This window comes from Pyrus communis, chromosome 2 (genome assembly GCF_041283825.1).
Source record: "Pyrus communis isolate YQ-2024b chromosome 2, ASM4128382v1, whole genome shotgun sequence".
NCBI classification, from domain to species: domain Eukaryota; kingdom Viridiplantae; phylum Streptophyta; class Magnoliopsida; order Rosales; family Rosaceae; genus Pyrus; species Pyrus communis.
The window spans coordinates 8,001,135-8,022,924 of record NC_142566.1 but is presented as its reverse complement, the minus strand read 5'-3'; the positions used below and the strand labels follow the sequence as shown (position 1 = coordinate 8,022,924).

The window sequence follows — 21,790 nt, the reverse complement described above, 5'->3', positions numbered from 1 at the left end:
ATTTAGTGTTGACAGTTGTAATTGTTGGACAGTTCTATTGATCTTGAGATAGGAACAATGAACATGTGCAACCCCTGGGCCACTGTTGGAAGAGAGGGGGGGGGAGAGAGAGAGAGAGAGAGAGAGAGAGAGAGAGAGAGATCCCACTAACCAAAACAACAAAATTGGTACTGAACTGTACAATTTGTCATCAAACATTATGTTATTTTGTAAGACTATTAATCTAAACGATAAACATTCAATTCAGTTGTAAACGTTTGACGAGTTAACTTAAGAGAATGTAAGTTTGTTGTCGAAATAATTTTTTTTACATTAATTAATTTACTATTTTATGTTGTTAGACTGTTAATTTAAGCAACAATATGCATTCATTTATCAAGAGAACAAATTGATAGTCTAAGTTATGCATTATGACTACAAAACTATGTCCTTTGTCTAAACGACAACTTGTTGGCATGTGCAGAGAAAGACGATAGAAACAGGCATGTCTTGTCATCTTAGTTATTTGTCTATAAATTGAGACACGAACGGTGCTCGGCCTTTGGCCAGCTAGTTGTATAATCACAAGAAAGTTATCTTGAATTTGTTATGTAAAACACAACAAATTCTGAGCTGAGATGTATTGTAATTTGTAATTCCAACCTCATTCGTTACTTATGGATCACTGTACTATGGGAAAAACTTTCCTAAAACAGTTTCCTATTACGTTCTTTGCTCCGGCTTTAATGCTATATAGCATTTGAAGTTACGAGTTTTTTAACCATCATATTCGATTTCCAGAACTATTAAATCTTCTGTTCTCAATTTTAGCTATTCATTTTCCATATCATTCAACTTTCCTTTTGTTTCTTTTTTTACATAACTTATATATATGAGTAGAGAGACGAAGACAAGTCACGTGATATGAGAGACATGAAGAGAAGTGATATGCAACCAGAATACCTAAGTTTTTAAACACTTCCCCCCTACTAGCACTACACAAATTGCACATACTCTAAAAAATAAAAACACAAAAAGATCACGACATGCATATCTCATAGTTTTTAATCGACAATTATTGACCATCCACCTAAAAAATACGAAATTGTTGTGAACATTATTAGCATATGTGTGATTATGTAAATTCTAACTCAAGATAGATTAGGAACCCTTTGAGATCTAGAAGATGTTTCCTATTATACTTGTATTACTTGGAGAGTAAGTTATTCTCTCCTCTTTATTACTATAAATAAATGCACCAGGCATAGGAATAGCACACAAAATATTATTGGCGCATTTGCACTACATTAGTAAAAAAAAAGTGGTTAAGTGAGATTGCCCGGCCAGACATAAATTTGGTTAGAATCTAGCGGCAAGTGTTAGCATATATGAATTCCTCGTGGCTATAACGTGAGTCCCCTTTTCTCACCTTAGTGTGAGTGATTTTCGTTTTCGATTCTCTATTTTACCGCTGGCCTTAGCTATGGCCAAGGTCAGTGGCAATCCTTGGTTTTCGTTATGTTTTCCTTTTTCCATTTTTCTTACTGTTTTTGGCCAGAAGCCCAACCCCATTCTTGTCCCCATACCATCCTAGCCTTCAAGCTCTCATCGTCCTGCTACCTTTTTTGCCTCTAGTTTCACCATCTTGACCCCTACATCCTTATCACCTACTTCTTCCATCTCATTCGATCATTTCCTCTCTAACATCTTCAACAATAGGCTCCGTTATTTTTCCACAAATCCTCACTTCAATTCGGCCTCCTTTTACTACGACTAGTGGCATTTCTACGGGAGGGTTGTAGAGCTTTGGCTCAGGTGTTCACACTTGTTGGTTTTTTCTGATGTTTGCCCTTGTTGGCGCTGTCGCTCGTGGGATCTTTCTTCCCGCGAGCTTCCTTTGTTCCATGGCGATCGTCGTTTTGGTGGTCTATGGAGGATGGTGTGGCTCAAGCTTGGGATTCATGATGGTGAGATGGCAGGCGCTAGTGCTAGGTGATGGCTATAGTTCGTTCTGTGGAATTTCGACGGTGAGTGGAGTAGCTACAGTTGCTTAGGTTTTTCTGTTTTGTGATTTGTGTCTACTGTGCTACTTTGTTTACTTTGGGCTTTGTTAGGTGTGTATTGCCTTTATTGTGAGTGGGGTCAACAATGTCTTTTGTGCATAGTTTTGGGCCTCTTTGTTTGTAATGTTTATTTATTGGTAATATATTTACCCTTTCACCAAAAACAAAAAGAGTTGTAGATTGAATATATTTTTCAAAAATGACTTAATTAACATTTTTCTATAGTCTTAATTTCGAATGAAAATCCAGTCAAATGTTGTTAGATTAGGAGCAATACTATTTCTCTTCTTTTTATATTAGATTATATCTTTTAAATAACTATTTTATTTTTTTTTTTAAAAAAAAAAAACTATTAAAAATGACATGGGAGTTTTGTTTTGTTTTTTTTTTGTTTTTTTTTTTTTTGTTGTAAGTTTTGAATTTAAAATTCATTCAAAATTAAAATGTGGTGAATTACCTTAAATCCTTTTGGTTCAATGTAATTTTTGAAAATCTTGAAGGACAATTTTTTGTATTTTGAATGTTTCACTTTTTTATCATTCTCACTTTATATATTAGATATAGATATAGATATATGTGTGAGTATAAACACATATGGTATACGTATCATTCTCTACCTTATTTTTGTGATTCAAATTCTTCCCAATTTGTTGTATTCATTTGGATATTTTCATGAACTTTTATTCATAAAAACACTTAATTGTTTGTTAATTTTTTTTTTAAAAGGTACTGTCATATCCCAGCCCGGGATCACTTCCCGAGCCCGCTCCACCACCGTAGCACGATATTGTACGCTTTGGGCCTCAACTATGCCTTCACGGTTTTGTTTCTAGGAACTCATACGAGAACTTCCCAGTGGGTCACCCATCATGGGAGTGCTCTCGCGCGCTACTCGCTTAACTTCGGAGTTCCCATGGAACCCGAAGCCAGTGAGCTCCCAAAAGGCCTCGTGATAGGTAGGGATGAGAATATACATTTAAGGATCACTCCCCTGGGTGATGTGGGATCTTACAAGTCACCCTGGGTGATGTGCCCAACATCCTCGTCGGCACACCACGGTCAAGGTTACGCCCTGATTCCGGTCAAGGTGTGTCAGTTCCCGACCCGGGCCCCCACCACATCCTGGCCCCGCTCCACCACCGTAGAACGATATTGTCCTCTTTGGGCCCCGACTACACCCTCACGGTTTTGTTTCTGGAAACTCATACGAGAACTTTCCAATAGGTCATCCATCATGGGAATGCTCTCGCGCACTACTCACTTAACTTCGGAGTTCCCATGGAACCCGAAGACAGTGAGCTCCCAAAAGGCTTCGTGCTAGGTAGGGATGAGAATATACATTTAAGGATCACTCCCCTGGACGATGTGGGATCTTACAGGTATCATTTTGTCACTGTTTCTAAAACTAGTGACCACGGTTTTTAGAACTAGTGTCACTTTCTAAAATGGTGACCACTAAAAATAATGTCACTGTTCCTAGAAATTTATTATTTGATAACAAATAATATTTATTATTGATAAAATTTTATGAAGTGTGTGAAAAATTTGTTAATAATAAGGTTGTTGAATTTTGGTCTATGATGAATTAATCATATTATTATGTCTTAAAAAATATGACTAATTTTTAAATATCACAAAAAAAAAAAATGAAAGAGGGAGGAAGGAGTGACATATGAGAGAGAGAGAGAGAGAGAGAGAGAGAGAGAGATGATGATGATGATGATGATGATGGGTGAAAGAGGAGAGAGACATGATGGTAAAGGGTGAAAGAGGAGAGAGACAGATAATAGTGATTGGTGAAGAGAGAGGGGCAACAGTGAGAGGGATAAATTTTTCATTGTTCTTAGAACACGGATGGTACGACACGTGTTATTATATAATAATTTACACTAAAGGAAGGATGAGTTCGGTTAAGCTACATAATGGATAACCTAATTTGATATCGAATTCGTCATTTACTATATTCGAACCTATGCTCGCTTACGTACAAGTGAAGAGGAATCTCACTATACTGTAATATTGGGTGGCTTAAATTGTTAATTTTTTAACACAAGTATTTTTTCACTTGTATGTATCAACTTGTGTTCACATTGAAAAATCTCTCTAGTGAGGAAGTGTGGGAGAGAGGACGGTGGAGCTTTTCAGGTTCTTTTTAATTTTTTTATTATATTAATTTTTTGTCTTTTCACTAAAATTCAAATACTTTTTATTAAATAAAGTCATTAAATTATTTTTTTGGTTAGAGAAGCCAAATACTTTTGAAATATTCCACGCATAAGAGGTTTTATATTTTTCTTTCTTCATTATATATATATATATATATATATATATTTTTTTTTTTTTTGTTTTTTTTGTAATGGGTTTAAGATTTAGTAAAACATCAAGGTAGAGGTTTGCCCTTCGATTATGACTGATTTATTTCCTATTGTGGGCATGGACGAAGCTACACTAAAGCAAAGAGTAGATGTGGACACGGTTTGGTTCGGTGCAGTTTTAGATAAAATCGAAACTACCTTTTTTTTTTTTTTTTTTTTTTTTTTTTTTTTTTGGTAGTGTGATTTGGTGTGGTTTTGAAGCTCAAACCAAATGGAACCAAACCACTTGGTTGCGATTCAGTTTGATTTCAAACAGTTTTGGTTTCGATTATAAACAATTTGCTAACTAAATGTTTAAAAAAAAAACTCATAATCACCATACTAAAATATTTATATTTTGTGCACAAGTCTAAATTACTAATCAAATATTTGTGGGCTTAAAAGTAATCCCGATTCCAAATCAGGCCCACCAGCTAGCCCAAATGAGCCAGTTAGCCAGCCTCAGGCTGGCCCAAGTTTAAATTGCAACGACTACCTGGCGTCAGCATGATGCCAGGAAGCCTTGGATTTGATTTTTTTTTTTGGGACAATTTTTTTTAAAAATAAAATAAAAAATTCTAATATTTTTTTTTCTATAACTACCTATGCCATTAAACAATATTAAACAACATTAAACAATATTAAACAATATTAAACAACTCGAAATCCAATCTGAAAAATTATTGAGAATACATATTGACAAGAAATCTAGAGAGTTACTCACTTTAGCAACACGTGTCACTCGAAATCCTATCTGAAAAATTATTGAGATTTCATCTTGAAAAATTATCGAGGTAGTTTAATTTAAGTAACCATAGTAATTCAATTAAAATAATAAATTATGTTTGGCCTATGACTATTTGGCCCCCTCGGTTGGAGATGGTTTTTTGTCATAGGGCTATGTTTGGCTTATAGCCCTTTGGTCCCCTCGGTTGGAGATGGTAAGAAACATGGCTTACTGTTCATTAAAATATTAATTTCTTGGAGGGCTATAAGGCTAAAGAGAACCCTCTGACCCTCATTCGGTTGAAAATGACCTTATATATCACAATATTGTCCACTTTGCAATGGCCCTTCCTGACAACTGTATATATCCCATTTTCAATTACACATTAGTTCTCTTCTCCCTTGTCTCACGTTTCTTCTTAACACCACTCACATTGTCTTTGAATTTTTTTTCTCCAAACTTTTCAAGACATACACGGTTCAATTTTCCTATGTTTATATGCTGCAAGTGCAAGACTTCTAAGATTTCAGTCCTTCAAACAAATAGGACCAACTAACTAATCAGAACCAACACCAAATATTGGTATTAAATTAAAAATAAGAACAAAATAACTAATTAGAACCTAAACCTAATATTGATATTAAATTAAATATATAATTTTTGTGCGGTTTGGTTTCGGTGCGGTTTCAAATGTTCAAAACCGAAATCAAACCATTTTTCCACATTGCGGTTCGATTTCAAACTAAAATTGTTTCAAAACTGCAAAATCGAACCATTCCGTGTGGTTTGACTTGAATCTTGTTTAGGTTTCAGTTTTTGGTTTCAAGTGCCCACCCCTAGCAAAGAGGGACAAGGATTCTCTCTCATCTTAAGGATTCTCTCTCATCTTTTTTTTCTCTCCCCTTCTCTCTCCTCCAGTTCGAATGCTCAAGATTTCATCCTGTAGAGAGAGATAGAAGAAAAAAGTAGAGAGAGCAAGAAGGAAAAAAACTGTGAGAGGAAGGGATAGAGGGGAGGGAAAAAGGGATGGGAGAGAATCCCCATACAGCAAAAAGGGGAGGTCGCCCCCTCCAGTCGTCAGAATCAAGAATTCACCTATCTAAACTTGCACGGAAACTGTTCAATAAAATGCTTGAATGAAGACTATTATCGCTGGTATTGCACTGTGTGCGCCAAACTCATTATTCAGTCCGGTTATTTTAAATTTTTAGGCCACATGTTTTACATAGTTATTCCTCTTAAAATTCACTATAAATAAATACGAGTTTCAAAAAACATTCCTGTGTGGGCCCAAAATAACACTTTGGCCCGAGCCTAGAATTGTTCTTAGTCTAATAAGGAATTGACTTTTTATATTAGCACCCCACATTAAAAATTAATATTAATAACTTATTTACCTCACTATGCAATGACAATTTTGACCTTATTAGGTTTTAAAAAAAAATAAAAATTTCTAAATACACCCCAAATCACTTTTAGCGGATTATTTATCTTATCAACTATCAAAACTCTCATACCCTCCATTGTTGAATAAAACTCTAACCAATGAAACTACAAACATGTTGATTGAGAAAAAATGTTTTTGACGAATGGAACATGAAATCGATGTTTCGGAAGCTTCACATGAGGTAAGACTTCATATTTTTCATTGTTTTAGTGATTTCGATGACATCGATAATTATTTAATCTTGCGTTTGCTGTGTTATTTAAACTTTTATATTCATATTCATCTTTTAGGGATCACAATGTGAGTTTACATGAAATCTCCTTACCTTTGTCCATCCAAGAAATTTTTTCTCCAATTTCTCAGTGTTTGGAAGTAATGGATACCAATGTTTTCCAAGTGCTCCGCACTGCAGAAATGAAGTTTGTGAAAGTCAAAACAAAAATTGTGTACCACAAAGTTAAACCTAACAATGAAGCCATTACTGATGTTACCCTACCTAGCAAATCATCATTTTGAAATCATTCGGCAAACTAAACGTTTAGATGATTTGAAATCTTTCGGCAAACTAAACGTTCAAATGGTTAGATTCAGTCCCTAAAAATTAAAAATGAGTGTTATAAGATTTGAGAAATATGAGGTGTATAGAAAATATGGGGTGTATGTACAAAACATAAGATGTATATTGAGAATGTGGGATGTGGGGGTATTATGGAAAAGTATGTGGGGTGTATTAAGATAATTTTTAAGTGAAAAAGCAAATGTGAGGTGTATTAAGTCCTAGTTTGGTAAATATTCAGCTTCAGTTTTTTTTTTTCACAATTTTGGGTGAAAAAAGCCAAAAACACAAAGCTGCAAAACCCAACTTTGAAAAACCAGTTTTTTTTCACATCTATTTTACATAAAAGTTTATCAAACACTATAATACTGTTTTTTTTTCTTTCAAAAGCACTTTTACAAAAAAGTTTACTAAATACTCTGCTGCTTTATTTCACAGCTGCTTATTCTCACAGCATAGCAGAAACAGTTTTTTTTTTCAAAGCACAGCAATACCAAACTAGCCCTAAGTATGTGAGGTTTATTCAACAATTTGTGAGGTGTTAATATAATAAGCCTATATGTGTGTGTGTGCGCGCGCACGCGCATACACGAGATGCACGACTCACTCAGTTTCATTGAGTTGAGGTTCAAACATTATTCTTCCATCTTTCACCACGTACTGAAGATTTTCTCTATGCATAACCAAAGCCTTTTGACTAAAGTCTTTTGATCCCTTTAATTTCTGTTCTCACTGAAATTTTTCTACTTATTTTTCCGATGGACACTACTTCCACAACTGTTTCTGTCGACTCTTGTGTTCTTATTGACGTCTCTCACGGCATCAACGTCAAACAATTACCCTGTTTAAGTTGGTCTAAAATGTTCCCGTGCTTAAAGAGTCTGAAACTCGTGTCTTTTGTTGATGGTTATTCTCCCTGTCCACCTCACGTTTCTCTCCGATGATGCCAGAAACGAAACCAACACACCTCAACCCGGATTTTGAAGATTGGATCCAAAACGACCCAACTTGCTCTCTCCTTGATCAATGGCTCCTTAAGCCCCCTATCCACTTGGCTTCATTGCTCATCCCTACTGCTTTAGAGGGTAGAACAATCAACCATTTCTTTTGAAAATGAGAGGGGTGTTTTTTTTAATTTTTTTTTTTTAAATTTTATTATAGAAAATGATATTATTTAAGGAAGGGGATGAATTAAGCTTCACAATGAGTTAGTAATAATGTGGTTCAAATTTGTATTTGTTGAGAATCGAACCTAATATCTCTTACTTATAAGTGAAGAGAAATACTACTACATTAATATTAAGTGACGATAAAGGTTTTTTCTAAAAGTGATTAAATTGTTGGATGTCAAAAGTAATTTCACTTTTTTGGGGCAACAATAGTATTTCCACTTTCAATGTGATTCTTTTTTCATGATTAATCACAAGTTTGCCCCCTTTATTTTTGGACCACATGAGTTATTAAACAACTCCCCCTCCGTTCCAATTTGTTGAAGCACCAACCAAAGTCCCCACAAAATGCTCTCTCACGTCCCCCATTAGTCTTCCCCCTCTCATGCCCTAATCCTAATGCTATTTACCACCACCTCTTGTCCCCCCACTTCCCTCCCCCTCACGCTCCCCCACCGCCCCAAAAACCCATAAAGGCCGCAACCCAAAAGCCCACTATAAAAAAATGTCCACCCAATCACCACCCACCCACCCACCTCCCCCACCCCACCCACCGTCACACAAACACCACTATTTTCCCATTTACAAATATCAAATGATGACGATGATCGAAGAATGGACAAGATAATGGGCAAAGTCAGACAGACAGGAGGTGGACCTGCCCCCACCTCCCCACCTCTCTCTCTATTGGGTGGTGCGCGTAGGTTAACTTAACCCAACCCCCACCCTAGCCCCCCCCCGGCGCACGTTAGCCACCTCACCCCACACCTAAGCGGTGGCCTCATCCACCGCTCATCTCACACGCCCACCTTTAGATCTCAAAATCAGCCGCACACCCCTCCACCCACCCCCTACCCACCCTCTTTAACACCCTACCCACAACCACAATCATGCTATCATACACCACTTTCTCCTCCTCCTCCTCCCCATTCCCTTTTCCTCCTTCCCCTCCTCCCTCCCTAGAAAACCCATCCTCCTCCACCGCATACCCTGCAACCCAACATGGCTTCTCCACCGTCCTCCCCCCAAGACGACTCCATCCTCCCTCTCCAATCGGAACCACCGCAGGGCGTGCCTCTCGCTCTCCCGGCCCCACCGCTATCCCAATCTCAGCAAACCCAGCCGAACCCAACCCCGCCTTCCTCCCGCCGCCTCCCTCCTCCCTGCTGGTCCCACGATGAGACCGTCGCCCTCATCGACTCCTACCGCGAAAAGTGGTACTCCCTCCGCCGCGGAAACCTCAAGGCCACCCACTGGCAAGACGTGGCCGACGCCATCGCTAGGATATGCCCGGCTGCTTCTCCGGCGAAGACCGCCGTTCAGTGCCGTCACAAGATGGAGAAGCTCCGGAAGCGGTACCGGACTGAGATCCAGCGAGCCAGGTCGATGCCGTTGTCCAGATTCACGTCGTCGTGGGTCCACTTCAAGCGGATGGACGCCATGGAGAAGGGGCCGGCAGCTGGGAAGAGGGAAAACTCGGAAAGTCTCGGCGAAGAGGAAGATAACGAGGAGAACGAAGAGGAGGAGGATCCGGATCAGGAGCTCTATGAGGAGCTGAGATACGGGTCGAATATGAAGAGTATGAGTAAGTTGTATAGGAATGGAGCTGGGGTTGGGGGTGGAAGTGGAGGAAGTGGTGGCGTTGGCGGTCCCGGAAGTGGGTTTAGGATTAGGATTCCAACTGGGGTTAGCATAGCTCAGCCTGGGACCAAGGTTTATCCAAAGATGGATCAGAAATTCGGGATGAATTCGAATCCTGGGTCGGGTTATGGTAGCGCAAAGGTGATGAGAGAGAGTGGGAATTCGGGGAGGCCCGGATTGGGGAAGAGAGAGAGAGATGGGAGGGAGAGGGAGAGAGACCCCGTGGCGGAGATGGTGTCGGCGATTAAGCTTTTGGGAGATGGGTTTGTGAGAATGGAGCAGATGAAGATGGAGATGGCGAGGGAGATTGAGACGATGCGGATGGACATGGAGGTGAAGCGGACGGAGATGATTTTGGAGTCCCAGCAAAGAATTGTGGAGGCTTTTGCGAAGGCGGTTTCGGAGAAGAAGAAGAAGGCCAAGAGAATGCCATCCCCTGAGGCGTAGATGGTGGGGTTGCATTGGATGATAGCTGCCGGTGCTTTTGGATCTTAGAGGCACTAAGTTATGTCAGTTTAATTGGTCGTAAGTTCATGTTTAACTTTTCGAGCCACTTTTTACAATTTCCTTTTGTTCTTAAAGTGTTGAGGGAATGTGGAACTTGATCACGTTAGCTTGGTTCGAGTCCTTTGAGACGATTGTAGCTTAATCTTTGTAGCTTGTAATGTCGTGTAGTGGAAACTATGTAGATTGATTGTTCTCACGCGCTCTCTAACTTTATGTCTCTCTCTTTCGGTTGATTGCATAGCAACTTTAGCTATATGTTTCTTGTTTTGCAGTAAATGGTAACAATTCTTACTTTTTCGACAATGGATTTGGAAGAGGATTATTGTTGTTGTGTGTATTCGGGTTTGTTTTGGTGTTTGATGCAGGTTTTCGAATCGAGCTTTAAGTTGGACAAGGGTGAGTTTTTTGACGGAAAAATGTTTTCTCGCCAGGCGGTCTGGCGGGTTCTGAATGGGGCGACACAGGCATTGTATGATTGACGACGGACTTGCTGCTTATGGTGCGCCGGAGTGGATCTGGAAACTGTGTAGCGTTCTTACTTGGTATGGTAACATAAGATGCTTATATATATGTGACTCTGTCTGCATTGTTGTTTGCTTGGCAGAGTATCGGAGTGTTGGTATCAATCTCCATGTTTAGGCTATCAAATATCAATCACTTGTACGGTGTCTTTTAGTTAAGCCTCAGCTGCTCGATTTAAACGATTACTTGAATGAGACTGATTGATAAACCAACACAACGCAGTATCACCATCTACTTTCTCTCTTTGTCCATTTTAGTGGATGATGCAGAGGAAACGATGTAAGACCGACAGAAAATCATCAGCATTCTGTTATCGCTTGGTCTATCATTTGGTGGTTTGCCGGAGATAAACTTACCAATCATTGGTGGTTTGCGTTTGATTTTTCCCGTTCAAATGCGCTAACTAAATTGCTTAGCACTAACAAAATGAGATCCAAGAAGGATATCGAACAGGCTCAAATGAGGACTGGCGAAGACACTATAGAATAGCGAACACGCTTACCTGAAAAAATGTTGTTCGGCCTGAGGTGGGCCCTTAATTGCAAATTTTCCTAGATGCATAATTCCGACAGAACTGTTATGCTTAAATTTATTGGATCAATTTCTGGGTAATCTTTGTTTATCTACGCAGTTAATAGGCAACAAATCTACCTAGCAAGGACCAACAACTAAAGAACTGGATTTTCTTGCCAACTTACACAACAGGCAAGAGATTCCAGGTCAACCTCCTTCCAAATTTCGTGGTTTCGAACCACGTCAAGTTAATGGGTCAAATTCCCGTTAATTACTAAATTAATCAAAATGTCACAAAGCCGCGAAGAAATTCCAACTAGCACAAAGCTGCACCCAAGTTTGCAACTTTGAACTACGCTGGTTTGATCCCACAAAGTGTACATTGGCAGTCTAGCAAATTCTAGATGCAGCCACAATCACAACTAAAGCCAAATCTAAATACCCAGACACTCGTGTCCTTTATCAAGCTCATGGAGAATCAACAAATACAACAAGCAAATGCCGACTCATTCCCACTGAAGTTGAAGATGACTCACCACATGAAACTCCTCGTGGTCCCGTTTCATTTAAGTTCAGGCTTCGACTGCCCTTGAAGAAACTTCTAGCCTGATTCAAGAACAAAAGTCCGTCGCCCTTGAATTGAATTCTACGACTTGAGACAAAAACAAAGCAAGTCCTCACACATACATACTCACATTCAAGACACTCAAACTCCCTAACCCTTTACACACTCAGAAGACTTAGCAAGTTCTATGCATTCTTCACCACACTCGTAAAAGAACCATCAAGCACCACTATACATGTTGGTTCCTCCATCGGCTCAAGCCAAACTCTTGCAGCGTTCGTTGATTCGATAACAAGTCACTACGACCCTTGGATCAACCACCCTACGCACACTTTGCATCCCAGAGATCGAATCAGATGATCAATTTTGTAATCAAAGATTGTAACCCTAATTTCTCATTTAATACAAATCATTATTTTGTACAAGTGTTCTTGTTTCATTTGTCGTAGGCATTTCATGTTTACACTCTATTGAAGTTCCGATGTGTTTGCAAATCCTGGTATTCTTAGTGTGGTGAACATATGCTTAGTGTTTGGATTTGTGCCGAGGTTTACATCCTCAGGTTGGATTCTTAGAAAAGGATTAGTGCAGGTCCTCCCGGTGAAACGTACCGTCTCTTGGAACGATAGACAGGCATACTTGAACGGATTGTACACGAGTCTTGTCCAGACCGCAGTTACATCATTCCGGTTTTCGAGAGATTGCTTTCGGTGTTCCGTCAGACTCGAATGGAATCCCGGATACTCCGACGGATGCGACATGGGGTTTTGGAAACGTACACTTTGGAAAATGATTTGCACGATTCTTCTTGCGGCCGATGGAAAAATAGCATGGGCATTTCGGCTTTAGAGTAAATGGTTTCAACTGAGTTCCGAATTGTTTCCCGTCATTATCTATAGTTTTTATTCTTCCAATTCAGTTTTATTGTTTTGTATTTAATTTGAAACAAATTTATAGTTTTCACAGCCGATGATGCATATAACTAAAATACTTAATACTCGTTTGAAAAAAAAAAAACACACATCCAACCATTCTTCCGAGAGAGAGAGAGAGAGTTGAACTCAAACTTTTATTAAGTTGTGTCCTGCAAATTATATACCAAGTACAATACAATGCCAATGAAAAACGAGGACTCTGTCCAGACTTCACCAAACTAACAATAAGGTTGTCGTATTTCACAAGTGAAAGAAACAATTCTAAGTATATATGCCAAAAAGTATATATGCACCTAAAATCCAATCCAGCATTCAGTTGCATCCGAATCCCAACACAACACTGGCATCTATATTGAAAGCATATCAAAACGAAACCCTTCAATTGAAACAGCTTCCAACCAGCAAGTAGTCCTTGGATACGCTTGAGCAATCAAAACGAGTTGATCGAGAGTGATTTGAAAAGAACTAACCTGTCCTGTCCTTAAATAAGTCCTAATGAGCAATACAAGGACAAGAAGACCTCCAAGATTCAGTAGCTTTTAATCCGCAAGAACTGCTTGTAACGGAGTTTTTAACCAAAACTTTATACTCCCTTAGACATGCCCAAGTGATTCCCCCACACATAATGGGGTGCTTCTACAAAATGGAATACTTACCAGCTGCATCTCATTTTTACAATATCGACTTTCTGCAATCGAGATAATAGAGCAGCAACAGTGTTCTTTCTGTTCACGAAAAGTAGGCAACGGAAACAGTCCTTGGTAGAAGTTTGCAAGGAACTAAAGAATGATACTATTAACAGAGATAGTAGCAACCGATGTAAAATTATTTTACCACTAAAGCGAATACTCCTTGGGAAGTGAAAAAGAATATGAACCTGTCTTCTACTCATCCTCCTTCCTAATTTCCCAATATTTTTCCTTAAATATCAACAAATATGTCGACATTGCAAGTTTAACTCACATGGTAACTACAACTTACACACCTGGCCAGAGATTCCAGGTCAAGCTTCTTGGACCCCAATCTCGAACAATTCCAAGCAAGTTAAATCTTTCCTTATAGCCTTCAGTTCCGAGTTAACCCACTGAGGCGTTTTGAATGATATGGAACTGAAATGTTAAGTGATCTAAATGGCCATAATGCTTTTATTATTCAAACCTTTCCATATGATTCAGCATAAAAAATACCCAAAATACCTTATAATCACATTAAGAAAATCCTCATTCTCTCGTTATAATCTTATCTATTCATAAGAACAAAGGAAGGATGCACCAGGACTCCAAATTTTCCGTCAGGTGCGGTTCTTCTAGAAGATAAAGTGGAAGGCACGTCATAAACTAAGCACTTGAATGTCTCATCTTTGAATAACTTGAGTTTCCTTGCAGCAAAATATCTACAGCCTGGCACACTTAACCAATCTCTGGAAATCTAAGAGGGTTTGAACCACAACAACCTTATTGTATGCAATGAAGGATCCTCTCACACGCATAAGGTTCTTAGGGAAATTCTCTCTGTCCATAACTCTAAGCAACGCAATGGAAAAGCTTCATACAGTCCACATTCTACAGCATCCTCTTCGTCATGTCAGATCTGTTCCATAGACAAATTCACTTGTAACCATATATTGCTCTGTTTTCACCAATGAACTCTTAGAGCAAAAGAAGAGATGATGTGCCTTCGGAAGAAAATATATCTCCAGCGGGAAAATAGTAATAATGACTCATGCGCATCGCTTTCATAATTATGCACACATCACACTTTATAAAACATAAAAATAAAAATAAATAAATAAATAAATCCGAATTACCTCAGTAGTATGAGCCAGAACCGCCTGAACCCATATAACTGCTTCCACCCACACCACGGCCAGAGTACATTGATGAGTACGAGCTACCTCCAACCTACAATAGAGAATCAAAAAATAATGGTACATAAGACAGCTAAACACAACTATTCTTGTCCTTGAACCAAATCAGATTAGGTGCATACATCACTGCCATGAGGTATATAATCACCACCATCGCTTGAAGAGTACATTCCACCACCATCATTGCTAACATAAGAATCTGAAAAAGAAAGTAAAAAACTTCGACCTTTAATTCTATGATATCAACAATAACACTATAGCTATCAGATAACTGGAGATTGCAAAGCACCTCCTCCATAGTCCATGCCCTGACGACTGCTGTATAGTCCATGAGAATCCTGACTTGTTCTGCTGCTTCCATATCCCATACTAGATCTCCCAAGTCTATCATACACAACAAAGGTACGTTAATGCATCCACACATGAGATAACAAAAAGTTAAAAATGTTACAATTTAAAGAACAAACCTGTCACTATAGCCATCCCCATATTGAGATGAACCACTTCCATACTCATAGTCTAACCGTGCCCTGGATTGGCAGATGGGCACATCAGCATAACGGGGAGGAACATCATCCTAGAACACAAAACATGTGGAAGAAGACTTTAAGCATATTTCATATCCTAGCAGAGAAGACCAAGTGAATTGCATAAATGTCGTCCTCAACACTAACCAGTGCAGCGTAGGGACGTTTTGAACCAGAAATAGAGTCATATTCACGTGCACGCCCTTCACGGTAACTTGGAGGAGGGGGAGGATGCCTTTCATATCGCTGTCCATAACCTTCATCAACATAAGCTCTCCTTCCTGCTGTACGAGAGGTACTTCTCGGTGGATCAGAGTAGACAGGACCATGTGGAGTGTAGTCATCTCTGTACGATTGGGGTCTTTCTTGAACAGCCCTTGATCCATAATCAGAGGCTGCTCTACTCCTTGGAGGAAGGTCCTCGCGCCTACTATATTCCCTCTTGAAGCTACTCTTTGGGTAAGCTGGAACTGTTTAAAAAATGTATAGAAAATATATAATTATTCATGTGATAAAAGTTGCAACACAAACAATTAGCCATTATAAATTAAAATATTGCATACCAGGTGGTCTCCTGTCATAGGACCTAACTGGAGGAGGCAAAGGCCTGCCTCTTGGTGGATAAGATGACATCATAGGGCGTCTATCTCTTAGCTCAACAGGCCTCTTTACACTGGCTGGTGGAATTCGACTTCCAACTCCCCTTAACCCGCGCGATGCTGGGTGATCCCATGAACGTCCAACCCCCCTTGAAGATCGATAATCTCCGCGTCCAACATGTCTTCCTTTACCCCTCTGAAGCGGTCTTGATAACCTTGCCCTGACTTTCGCCTAAGAATGACCATAATTATCCATAAATTCATGTCCAACAAATGCCAATACATAAAGGCTTCCATCAGTAATGTCTAATTGAATTAACTGTCATCAGCCAACACACCTTGCTGTCTCCTTCACCTAGCTCTGCATTGTTAATGCTTTTAGCACATGTAACTGCAGCCTCATGAGTGTCAAATGTAACAAAACCAAAATCTTTCCTCTTAGCAGAGGGCATGTTACGCGCAAGCTCAATCTTTTCAACATCCCCATATTCCTTAACAAGATCTCGGACATGATCCTCAACCCATGAAGCAGGTAGGCCATCCACAAACACAGTTTTCACCTGCATGTCAAGATATTTGATCAGCAGCTGCAACAATCACCTATACTCCTCTAAATAACACTATATCAAAGAAACAATCTCACAACTGCTTTCCCATACATGATTAACTTTATTATTGTCAATTGAGGATAAAGACTAACAAGATTGCTAGAAAACAAGTAACACAGAAATAAGATAATGTTACATGAAAAACCAACTCCAAAGAATCTAATCTAACGTTTTATAGAGGCTATGGTAATTTGTCGAACAAAAATAGAAAAATTACTTGTACAAAAAATATCAATGGGCATATTGTAACTCTATCATCTCCCATAACATAAAAAATGATCACACAGACAATTTATCCAGGATGACATAAACTCTTGGAAAAAATAGATGTTACGAGTTCATACACCAACACAAAAGAAATGATCACGAGAAAGATAAACCATCCAGAAATCCTATCGCTCGTATAATACAGCAGAAAGTTTACGTTACCTGTGCCGTGATTTCATCACCAGGATCAATGAAGGAATCTGCAAAAGAAACTTTTGCAGGCCTATCAACTCCAAACACGATATCTCTTTTCTGAAGTCGCTTAAAAGCATCCATGGCATCTGAACGAGATGAAAACTCCAAAAAAGCAAAGCCCCGATTCATTCCCTCATTGTTAATATCTTCGACCACTGTCAAATCCTCAACATTATGTACTCCATAATGTTTCAACTTCTCTCTCAACTGGAACCACAGCCATCAAAAGAAGTTAGTAACTTTTAAGCAACTCCTCATAAGTCAGAGAATTTTGAAATGACGCAAGCCAATATACTTACAGCATTCTTTGTCCATGTCTTGCATATGTTACCCAGAAAAAGAGTATCACTGTCTTGACTTGGAGTAACACCACACTGTTTTCCATTAATCTGGAATTGCAATAATTCAAAGAATTTCAAAAAGCAAAGAAACCACTTTCCACTCAAACTACGAAGGGATTGAAAATTACCACTGGATGTTTAAGCTCTGTAACTGCTCGTCTTGCTTGTTCCACAGTTGCAAAATGCAAGAATGCAAATCCCTTGTTCTTCTTAGTCTGAGGGTTCATCATCAGCCTGACCTCAGTAACTTCACCAACACCAGCAAAAGCTTTCCTAAGATCAGCCACACTTGCATCCTTGTCTAGACCACCCACAAATACTTCAAACTCCTTGCGCTTCTGTGTCTCCTTTACAAGTTCATGGTGCTCCTCTTCCTCGTCAACCATCTCTGCATGCTCATGCTCCTCATACTCTTCACCCTCGAGTTCTTCATGAACATCTTCCAACTCCTCCTCGGCCATGTCACCTTCTTCTTCACCTACAATCTCCTCAGGTTCTTCATCTCCTTCATCCCCTACCTCCTGGACATCCCCTTGCTCCATTTCCTTCTCATCATAATCAACCCCACCATCTTCTTCAGGTTCATACTCAGCTTCATTATCCTCCAGCTCTAATCGTTCATCTTTTTCATAATCATCTACAGACTCCCTAACCTTATCTTGTTCTGCGATAAAATTCTATATTATGATCAAGCAGAGTTCAGAATTTAATAAGGTCCTTGTCCATCTCAGATAAACACAGTGTGAAAAATATCATGTTTATATTAACACATAACAGATCCCATAAAAGAAGCATGATCTACATTTTAGTTTACAATGCCTGAAGTGTCATTCTATGCTTATTGCTTCCATATGAAGTTTTATTTTCCCAGAATGTATCCTAATTTTTGGCCTAATTCTTCTTCTGATGATCGATTAAAAATGTATAAAAGCAAAAATGATCCAAAACAGTCACGATTCACACTTAAAAAGGCTTAAACGTCCAGTCTATGCTCATCGCATAAACCTTTGCTTATTAGACAGCCGAGCTAAAAACAAAGAGGAAAGTGTATGACCATGTTTACACTGCTTACACTGTCAACCTTGATCCATATATAAACCTTTTTGACACATATCCGAACAAGAACTAAGTCAACCATCCACTACGCTCACACTGAATTCTAAGCTCCACCCAAGAACTAATTACTCTTGAAAGAACAAGTTGACTACTTCTAATAAAAGCCATCTAAGTACATGGAAAAGCAAGCATTACCAGATTCATAAAAATAAATTCCTCAATGTCTGTGTAGACATTTACGAATGTGTAATTAAAATCTTCAAATTCAAACAAAAATTTCCTTTGGAATCTTTCTAAATCATTGCCCTTAGTTGATTTAGTCATTCTCTACCATTTTCCGAACAAAAAAATTAAGCTTGTTCCAATCAAGTTCTCACCAAATTCAATAATCCGGAAAACAAAATCTCAAATCGAAAACCACATTTTATAAACATACATAAAATCATGCAAAAACATAGAGCACGGGAAAATCGAAAGCAAATTACTTAATCCAATCAAGTTCCAACCAAATTCAATAATCCGGAAAACAAAAAACTTACTTTTTAATCCGTTCTGCTCTGCTTTCGCTTGGACTTCCATCTCTGAAGGCCCTGGCTGATCAATAACGGAAGCTTTTTCATCAAAAACTGATTTCTCCACGACAACCACCGGATTGTACGCCTCAATTGGCTTCTCCTTAATCTCTTCAACATTGAGATCCTCTTTACTTTCCATCATCGGCACCGCATCCTCGACTTCGGCCCTCGCCGACTGGTCAGCAGCCTCATGCTGGACCTGGTTCTGGGCCTTGTTCGTCCCCCTTGTGACTCTGGTCGTCCTCTTGGCTCCCGCCGCCGCACCTCTCTTCACCGTCCTCGGAGGCATGGTTTTCGCAGTCGAATTGCTCAAAACTCCACAAATTCCCCAAAACAAACCCAAACAAAAAAAACCCCTTTTCACGAATTGAACAGGGAACGTTTCAGAAAACCGTAACTTCACGATCAAAATTGCGGAATAGAAGAAATCAGAATTCTATTAGGACACGAACTGAAAGATGAAAATTATCAATGCGTACTATTTATAGAGAGAATAATTGCAACGAAACCCCTAATTTGCAGTTGCGATTCGAACAAAACCCTAGAAACACAGAGTGAGACGACGAAGACCAAAACAAAACCCTAATTAAAGAAAGGTGGAGATAGATTTGGAACCTTGCGGGTTAAGGTCGAGGAATCTGTGTGCATATATATATGCGAAAGAAAAGAGAGTGATTTAGGTGAAAACACTTAGGAGAAATTTTTATTGTTAATAGAACACGGTGGTATACTACATGTTTTATGTAAGTAGTGGAATTTTTTATTTAAGTTATTAATTTTTTGATATCTCATCATTTATATAGTGACACGTGTTATCCCATCCGTGTGACGATCACATTGAAAAATCTTTCCAACACTTGGGTGGGGGCTGTTAGTGTGAACAATTACTTGACACATGGGAATTAGATATTGGTCGGACAATGTGGGACATGAGATACTGTGGGACATGGGACACTTGGCATGGGATGAAGCGATTGAGGATTTTTTTTTTTTTTGGCAATACGATTTTTCATGAATTGTAATTGTTTAACAAAACTAAAACGACAAAAGAATTTTGCTTGAAAATTAGCATGATAGTTTAAGTTTAATGGGGTGTATTCAATTAAAATTTAGAAGTGTTGGATTTTATTTGTTTGATGAATTTAGGATTTTAAATGAGACTTTAAAATTCAATCTGTATTCAATCAGGATTTTGAGATGGTTTATCAAAATTCTTAAAAATTCTTATTCAATTAGGATTTTAAACATGTTCATAATATTTTAGGCGTATTCAATTAACAATTTGCTTTAAGGAATTTAAAAAGTTGAAGAATTTGAGAGAATTAGAGAGATTTTGTAGTGTATTTTAAGTATTCATATATCACACATCTTCCCTTGAGATTTTAGAGGAGTTTAATCAAAATTTTACATGTAATCCATCAAAATTTCTCAAAATCTCAATTGAATACACCCTCCTAATAATAATTATTTTATTTTAAGATGTAATAATAATAATTTTGCTTTTGGCAATAATGTGTTGTAATGTAAATTTTAAGATGGTGACGGCGGTGAAGATGGAATTGTGGTTGCTTAAGGGGCAGTGTTTGGTGGCAACATTGGTTTGGGTGCATGTGATGATGGTGATAGTGACAGTACTGATGACAATGGCAATGCTGATGGTGGTAGGGTAAGAGCGATGACAATGTTGGAGGAAGAGTGACAATGGTGGTGGGAGGGATGGAGTGAGTGGTAACTGTATCAAAGTGGTGGTGGCGCCAACAACGATGGTGAAGGGTGGTGATGGTAGTATTGATAGTGAGGGGTCATGGAAGCACTTGACCTATTGGGAGGGGGTATGAGTGATGGTGGTTGAGGGGGAAGTGCTAGTTGCCATGGTGGATGGAGTGATATCAATGGTGAGAGTGGAGGTGATGGCAGCAAGAGGTGATAGGAATCATGCCACAATGGGCCTAGGCATGCTAGAAATAGCTAGCGGATAAAAAAATTGAAGGGCTCATCCATGTGCAACCTATTCTTTGAAAGACTACAGTGTGATGCGCTGTTTTATGTTCAATCTAGGTTTTAAAAGATGCTAGGCGATTGTCGGTCGGCATGAAGAGGTCTAGTGCCTAAGGGCCTTAGTGATTTTTGTTTTATTATAAAACCTTAATAACATATAGGGTAAATTACATTTTCATACCTCAGGTTTGGGGCTTATTTCAATTGCTTACAACATCTTCAAAACATTTCACTTTCATACCTTAAGTACTATTTTATTTCAAAATAATACATCCGCTACATTTTCCATCTATGAATCTGTTAAATGCTGATGTGGCTGCCACATATATACCATGTGGCTGCCAAATGTCTGCCACGTGGCAAGTAAAATATTTTTTTTAAAACCTGATTTTTTTTTTATTTTTTATTTTATTCTTCTTCTTCTTTTGGGTTGTAGGGGGTTCACTTTTCCTTTTTTTTTTTTTTTTTTTTTTGTTGTTCTTGTTCTTCTTTTTCTGGGTTGCAGGGGGTTCGGGTTCCCTTTTTTTTTTTTTTTTGCTTTCTTCTTCTGAGTTGCAGGGGTTCCTTTTTTTTTTTTTTTTTTTTTTTTTATTTTTATTTTCCTTCCTCCTTCTTCTTCTTTTCTTCTTCTTCCTCCTTCTTCCCCCAGCGACCCACATCCCTGAAGAACCCAAAAACTTGTAAGAAGAAGAAGAAGAAGAAGAAAAAATAAAAAGGGGACCCAAACTCCCTACAACCCAGAAGAAGAAGAGGAAGAAAAATGAGGAGGAGGAAGAAGA

The 21,790-nt window shown here is 38.7% G+C and overlaps 2 protein-coding genes across 4 annotated transcripts; one reads left to right on the top strand and one right to left on the bottom strand.

Annotated features, from left to right (window-relative positions):
• Positions 1–8,619: 8,619 nt before the first annotated feature.
• Positions 8,620–10,639, top strand: LOC137734166 (uncharacterized). Its single transcript, XM_068473478.2, has one exon. The coding sequence runs from the start codon at positions 9,298–9,300 to the stop codon at positions 10,381–10,383; it is 1,086 nt and encodes a 361-aa protein (XP_068329579.2). The 5' UTR covers positions 8,620–9,297; the 3' UTR covers positions 10,384–10,639.
• Positions 10,640–13,093: 2,454 nt separating this feature from the next.
• On the bottom strand, positions 13,094–19,779 carry LOC148698484 (uncharacterized). 3 transcript variants are annotated; one of them, XM_088683755.1, is made up of 12 exons: positions 18,978–19,779; positions 17,511–18,046; positions 17,341–17,430; positions 17,009–17,248; positions 16,310–16,531; positions 15,936–16,203; positions 15,520–15,842; positions 15,313–15,422; positions 15,135–15,229; positions 14,968–15,044; positions 14,786–14,879; positions 13,094–14,568 (listed from the first exon to the last, which is right to left on the bottom strand). In XM_088683755.1, the coding sequence occupies exons 1-11, from the start codon at positions 19,300–19,302 to the stop codon at positions 14,787–14,789; spliced, it is 2,379 nt and encodes a 792-aa protein (XP_088539881.1). In that variant the 5' UTR covers positions 19,303–19,779; the 3' UTR covers positions 13,094–14,568; position 14,786. The 3 variants fall into 3 exon arrangements, with proteins under 3 accessions (XP_088539881.1, XP_088539885.1, XP_088539886.1); XM_088683760.1 differs by having other exon boundaries at positions 13,567–13,703; XM_088683759.1 differs by having other exon boundaries at positions 13,094–14,879.
• Between the last annotated feature and the right edge of the window lie 2,011 nt (positions 19,780–21,790).

Bases quoted from the DNA above. Each gene is read 5' to 3' on its own strand.
- LOC137734166 (XM_068473478.2), top strand. From the start codon at position 9,298: ATGGCTTCTCCACCGTCCTCCCCCCAAGACGACTCCATCCTCCCTCTC.
- LOC148698484 (XM_088683759.1), bottom strand. From the start codon at position 19,302: ATGCCTCCGAGGACGGTGAAGAGAGGTGCGGCGGCGGGAGCCAAGAGG. The intron at 16,532-17,008 runs GTAACGTAAACT...CTTGACATGCAG, and splicing joins GTGATGAAATCACGGCACAG to GTGAAAACTGTGTTTGTGGA. The intron at 16,204-16,309 runs GTGTGTTGGCTG...GGTCATTCTTAG, and splicing joins TAGGTGAAGGAGACAGCAAG to GCGAAAGTCAGGGCAAGGTT.